General features: G+C 46.5%; 1 protein-coding gene across 1 annotated transcript; it reads right to left on the reverse strand.

Moving 5' to 3' along the window:
* Positions 1-5,001: 5,001 nt before the first annotated feature.
* On the reverse strand, positions 5,002-5,777 carry LOC101035666 (DNA-directed RNA polymerases I, II, and III subunit RPABC1-like). The gene has a single exon (XM_074400275.1). The coding sequence runs from the start codon at positions 5,769-5,771 to the stop codon at positions 5,274-5,276; it is 498 nt and encodes a 165-aa protein (XP_074256376.1). The 5' UTR covers positions 5,772-5,777; the 3' UTR covers positions 5,002-5,273.
* Positions 5,778-6,213: the final 436 nt, after the last annotated feature.

Below are 6,213 nucleotides of genomic sequence, written 5' to 3' on the forward strand. Positions count from 1 at the left end.
GCTCATGCTGAATCCCAGCACTTTGGGAGGCCCAGACGGGTGGGTCACTTGAGGCCAGGAGTTTGAGACTAGCCTTGCTCAACATGGTAGAATCTTGTTTCACATAAAAATACAAACATTAGGCCTGGCGCGGTGGCTTAAGCCTGTAATCCCAGCACTTTGGGAGGCCAAGGCAGGTGGATCATGAGGTCGAGAGATCGAGACCAACCTGGTCAACGTAGTGAAACCCCGTCTCTACTAAAAATACAAAAAATTAGCTGGGCATGATGGGGCATGCCTGTAATCCCAGCTACTTAGGAGGCTGAGGCAGGAGAATTGCCTGAACCCAGGAGGCGGAGGTTGCGGTGAGCCGAGATTGCACCATTGCACTCCAGCCTCGGTAACAAGAGTGAAACTCCGTCTCAAAAAAAAAAAAAAAAAAATACAAACATTAGCTGGGTGTGGTAGTGCATGCCATTTGTCCCAGCTACTCTTGGGTGGCTCAGGCAGGAAAATTGCTTGAACCCTGGAGGAGGAGGTTGCAGTGAGCCAAGATGGCACCACTGCACTCTGGCCTGGACAACAGAGTGAGACTCTTTCTCAAAAAAAAAAAAAAAAAAAAAAAAAATATATATATATATATATATATATATATATATATATATATATGTGTGTATTAGATGTGTTACTGGTTGTGTAATACAGTAATATTGGGTGAAGAGACCTAGGCAAGTTATTTGTATTTTAAGGGCTTGGATACAAATGTATAACCAAACCCTCGGCTTTTACTTTATCTTATTTTATTTATTTATTTATGAGAGGAGTCTTGCTCTGTCGCCCAGGCTGGAGTGCACTGGCACAATCTAAGCTCACTGCAACCTCCACCTCCTGAGTTCAAGCAATTCTCCTGTCTCAGTCTACTGAGTAGATGGGATTACAGGCATACGCCACCACACCTGACTAATGTTTGTACTTGTAGTAGAGATGGGGTTTCATCATGTTTGTCGAGCTGGTTTTGAATTCTTGACTTCAAGTGATCCACCTGCCTCAGCCTCCTAAAGTGCTGGGATTACAGCTGTGAGCCGCCATACCTGGCCACCGTAGGTATTTTTTTTTTCTTCTCAGCCTATCGATGAGACACCCTAGGCATTTAAATTAAAGTAATAGATGGACTGGATGGGGTGGCTCACTCCTGTGATGCCAACACTTTGGGAGGCCTAGGTGGGCAGATCATGAGGTCAAGAGATGGAGAGCATCCTGGCCAACATGGTAAAACCCCATCTGTACAAATACAAAAATTAGCCAGGAGTGGTGGCTCACGCCTGTAGTCCGAACTACTTCAGAGGCTGAGGCAGGAGAATTGCTTGAACCCAGGAGGCGGAGGTTGCAGTGAGCTGAGATCTCACCATTACACTCCAGCCTCGGTGACAGAGTGAGACTCCATCTCAAAAAAAAAAAAAATTAAAGTAATGTAATAAAATAGGATGCAAAACCGTTTACAGTCTTCTTTTGGGGTCTTCATTCACCTTGCAGGTTTGTGTTGCTTTAGGTAATATATAAACATATGGAATTGTCAAGATTAAAAACTCAAAAGTTAATTGTTTAGCATATGGAAGAATTTCTTTTTTTATTTTTATTTTTTATATTTTTTAATTTTTTTAAATTTTATTTATTTATTAAAGATGGAGTTTCACCATGTTGGCCAGGCTGGTCTTGAACTTCTGACCTCAGGTGATCCGCCTGCCTCTCAATGTGCTGAGATTACAGGCGTGAGCCACGGCTCCCAGTCCTAGAAGAATTTCTTCTTAAAGAATAGTTTTAGGCCAGGCGTGGTGTGGCTCATGCCTGTAATCCCAGCGTTTTGTGAGGGATCGCTTGAGTGATGGGCAGATCGTTTGAGACCAGCTCTTACAAAGATGCTGCAATGAACATTACTGTACATGTCTACTGTTGAACATTTGCTAGAATTTCTCTAGGCCCTTTCAGATGCTTTTTAAACAGTTGAACTAGTGATGTTTTGGGGCTTGATAATTATTCGTTGCAGGTACTTTCCTATGTTTAACAGCATATCTGGCCTCTACCCATGAGATGCCACTTGTACTCTTCATGTTGTGACAAAAATGTCTCTAGGCATTGCCATGGTTCTCAAGCATGCAAAATCACCCCTGGCTGAGAACTGTTGTTGCTTTTTTTGTTTTGAGACAGAGTTTCACTCTTGTGGCCCAGGCTGGAGTGTGATGGGCAATCTTGGCTCACTGCAACCTCCGCCTCCTGGGTTCAAGTGATTCTCCTGCCTCAGGCTCCTGAGTAGCTGGGCTGGGATTACAGGTGCCCGACAACATGCCCAGCTATTTTTTTTTTTTTGTATTTTTAGTGGAGATTTTTTTTGCATGTTGCCCAGGCTGGTCTCGAACTCTTGACCTCATGATCCTCCCACTTTGGCCTCCCAAAATGCTGATATTACAGGTGTGAACCACTGCGCCCAGCCCATTGTTGCTTTTGATACATGAACAATTAAAAATTATTTTTGTGTGTTCCCTGTACTCCATGAAGGAGAACACAAGTTTTCCTTTTCTTCTTTTTAGAGGCAGAGGGCTCACTCTGTCTCCTATGCTAGAATGTGGTGGTGAGATCATAGCTCACTGAATCCTTGAGCTCCTGGGCTAAAGGTAGTTTCCCACCTCAGCCTTTTGGGTAGCTGGCACTATAGGCTTTACAGGTGCATGCCACCATGCCCAGCTCAGCACATCTTTCTTTGGCTCACGTCCCATTTATCTTCATGGCCCATCTGAAACCCACGCGTTAAAGCCGTCTCCTACAGTGCCCATTTGTAGTCTTGTCTTTTCTCCAGGAATTTCTACAGCACTTAACGTTTGTATCTTGAATTTGACTCTGAAGTTTTTGTTGTCCTGTATTGTCAACTTTGCCAGGATTCCTCATCCTGATGTATTTTCACCCCGTCCCCAAATAAGGAAACAATGAGTTTTCACTGTTGTTTTTTTTTTTTTTTCCAACGTTCAATAGAATTTGTTCTGTTCAAGGGTTTTCACTTTGTAACAAAGAGGAAGGAATCTGTTGTCAGTTGTTTAATCTCTATTGCTGTTGTTAATTTCCTTTGGATTCTGGTCAATTTAGGCAGCTATCTGGGAAGAATTTTTTTTATTAATATACTTCTGACTTCTTCACCTACAGCAGGGTGGAAGCCATCCTGAAGCACCCAAAGCTCTGTACACCTTTCTGCTACTTAAGTTCTCAGCAGAACCTCAGTAACTCCTAGATTTTTACCTTTTCAAAGCTGATTTTGAGTAGTTTGCTCACCTCTTGATATTCATGTTAAGTACTTAAATGTTAGCTGCCCCAACTGTTAGTTATGCAAACATCCTTCCTTCAGCTTCAGCCTGTGCACATCTCCAGGACTGATGGGAGGTCTTTTTAGAATGACAATGTCATGTGCTCCTTTTGTCTTTTCTGCAGTGGGTGTAGCTCTTTTGGTAGTCAGTGCCTGTGTTTTACATTTTTGAGATTGTTCCCTTCACCTGTGTGAGACAAACAAGTGTTACTTCTCTTCTCCTTATTGCCCCCAGGTCCTTGAAATTATTATTTTTTTAAGAGTCTCCTCTTTCACCCAGGCTGGAAAGCAGTGGCTTGATATGGACTCATGGCAACCTCTGCCTTCCGGGTTCAAGCAGTTCTCTGTCTCAGCCTCCCAAGTAGCTGGTATTACAGGTGACCGCTACCATGTCTGGCTATTTTTTTTGTATATTTAGTAGAGACAGGTTTTCACCATCTTGGCCAGGCTGGTCTTGAATTCCTGACCTCGTGATCCACCTGCCTTGGCCTCTCAAAGTTCTGGGATTGTAGGTGAGAGCCACTGCACCTGGCCATTTTTTTTTTTTTTTTTAATTTTTTAAACTGAGTCCTGCTCTGTTGCCCAGGCTAGAGTGTAGTGGGGAGATCTTGGTTCACTGCAACCTCCACCTGCCTCCACCATGTTTGGCTAATCAAATGTAACTTTTTTTTTTTTTTTTTGAGACGGAGTTTTGCTCTTATTACCCAGGCTGGAGTGCAATGGCTTGATCTCGGCTCACTGCAACTTCCGCCTCCTGGGTTCAGGCAATTCTCATGCCTCAGCCTTCTGAGTAGCTGGGATTACAGGCACACACCACCATGCCCAGCTAATATTTTGTATTTTTTTTTTAGTAGAGATGGGGTTTCATCATGTTGACCAGAATGGTCTCGATCTCTTGACCTCGTGATCCACCCGCCTCAGCCTCCCAAAGTGCTGGGATTACAGGCTTGAGCCACCACGCCTGGCCAAATGTAGCATTCTTAACAAGCCATCCTCTAGATTTAAAATTGTTTATAATTTAAAACTAAAATGGTTTCCAGTTGCAAACCATTTTAACTTGAAAATTTTCAGTTTGACAGTCAAGTTAACTAGTCCCATCATTTTTCTTCAGAACATACAAATTTTTGGGCCTTTCTTTTTTTTCGCCCATACAGAGGATCTTATTCTTTTTTCCAGACTGGAGTGCAGTGGCGCAATCATAGCTCACTGCACCTTTGAACTTGGGCTCAGGGAATCCTCCTACCTCAGCCTCCTGCTGGGTACAGGCTTGCCACCATACCTGGCTAATTTTTTTTTTTAATCTCACAGGCACATTTATTTTGCTGGAATAAAGTTTCTAATTAGGTCTGTTCTCTGGGGCAGCTGCAACCTTGGCAGAAGGGACCAGGGAGAAGACATAGAGGGCCCCACAGTAGGGAGGTGTGAGGAAAAGTCACCGCCACAGGCCCAGTAAGGAGCTGAGGGGAGGGAAGATGAGGGGTGGGAGGCTGAGCGCCCAAGAAGTAGCAGTGGCTGGTGGGAGACAGACCCCAAGCCAGGGGACTCTGCACAATCTGGGCACAGACCTGGGACACCAAGTGACCTCCTGGGGTGGGGGGAATTCTGGTTCCTCTGAGGCCATATCTGGCATGAATCCACAGGAAGCCTCACCCCAGGATGGAAGAATTTGGGTGGGAGCTGCCTGCCCTGGGGAGTCCAGAGGAGCAGCAGCCAAAAGAGCTGGGGGGGCTGGACTCCAGCAGAGGCATCCTCCTGCAAGTGACCAGGTCACTGTCCATGTGGCCGCCTCTAGGGGCTGTCAGGGCGGCGGCTACTGCACCAGCTGGTAGGTGATGTACCTGCCGGCCATCTCGCTGGGCCGGATGATCTTCACCACCTGGCCATGCTTTATCCCAAAGTATCGAGCCACGGGGTCTCCCACCTGGATCCTGGGCAGCTGGTTCTCTCAGAGCTTATATCGGGCCAGCAGCTTCGTCACTTCCTTCTTGGTCATGACGACGTGCTCAGGGACCAGCTTGTGCTCTGTGATGTTGATGAGCAGCTCCTGCTGCAGAAACTGCTCCAGGATGTACTTGGGAGCCATGTCAACCAGGGACTGCTTGGCGGAGGGTGTCATCCCCTGCTGCACCACGATGAGGGCCCTGGTGATGTTCTCCTCCTGCATGTGCTGCCAGTACACCTTGATGGTCTTGATGCCCACCTTGGGCTCCTCTGGAAAGAACACAAACATCTGGTCGGTGGGGTCATCGTTGTGTGCCACCAGCACAGTGAGGTCTGTGCACCGCGGCCGCCCCTCACTCGGCTTGTCCCCAAACTGGGCTTTGAACTCCTCCAGTGTCTGGTCAAGCTCGTCCTGGGTCACTAAGTAGCTACGGTCATGGCATAGCTGCATGATGGTCTTGCGGATTTTCCAGAGCCAGTACGTCTCCTCCTCATCATCCATGACAGTCGCCACTGCTGTTTTTGTTTTTTTGAGACCAGGTCTTGGTCTGTCACCCAGGCTGGAGTGCAGTGTCAGGATCTCGGCTCACTATAACCTCTGCTTCCTGGGTTCAAGCAATTCTCCTGCTTCAGCCTCCTTAGTAGCTGTGATAACAGGCATCTGCCACCACATCCAACTAGTTTTTATGTGTTTAGTAGAGAGGGGGTTTCACCATGTTGGCCAGAGAGGTCTTGAATTTCTGATCTCAGGCAGTCCACCCACCTTGGCCTCCCAAAGTGCCGGGATTACAGACATGAGCCACTGCACCCAGCCTTTTAATTTTTAAAAATATTTACATGGACAGGGTCTGTGACCCAGGCTGGTCTTGAACTCCTGGCCTCAAACCATCCTCCCACCTGGGCCTTCCAAAGTCCTGGGATTATGGGCATGAGCCACCCCACCC

Source organism: Saimiri boliviensis, chromosome 6, assembly GCF_048565385.1.
Source record: "Saimiri boliviensis isolate mSaiBol1 chromosome 6, mSaiBol1.pri, whole genome shotgun sequence".
Lineage (NCBI taxonomy): Eukaryota > Metazoa > Chordata > Mammalia > Primates > Cebidae > Saimiri > Saimiri boliviensis.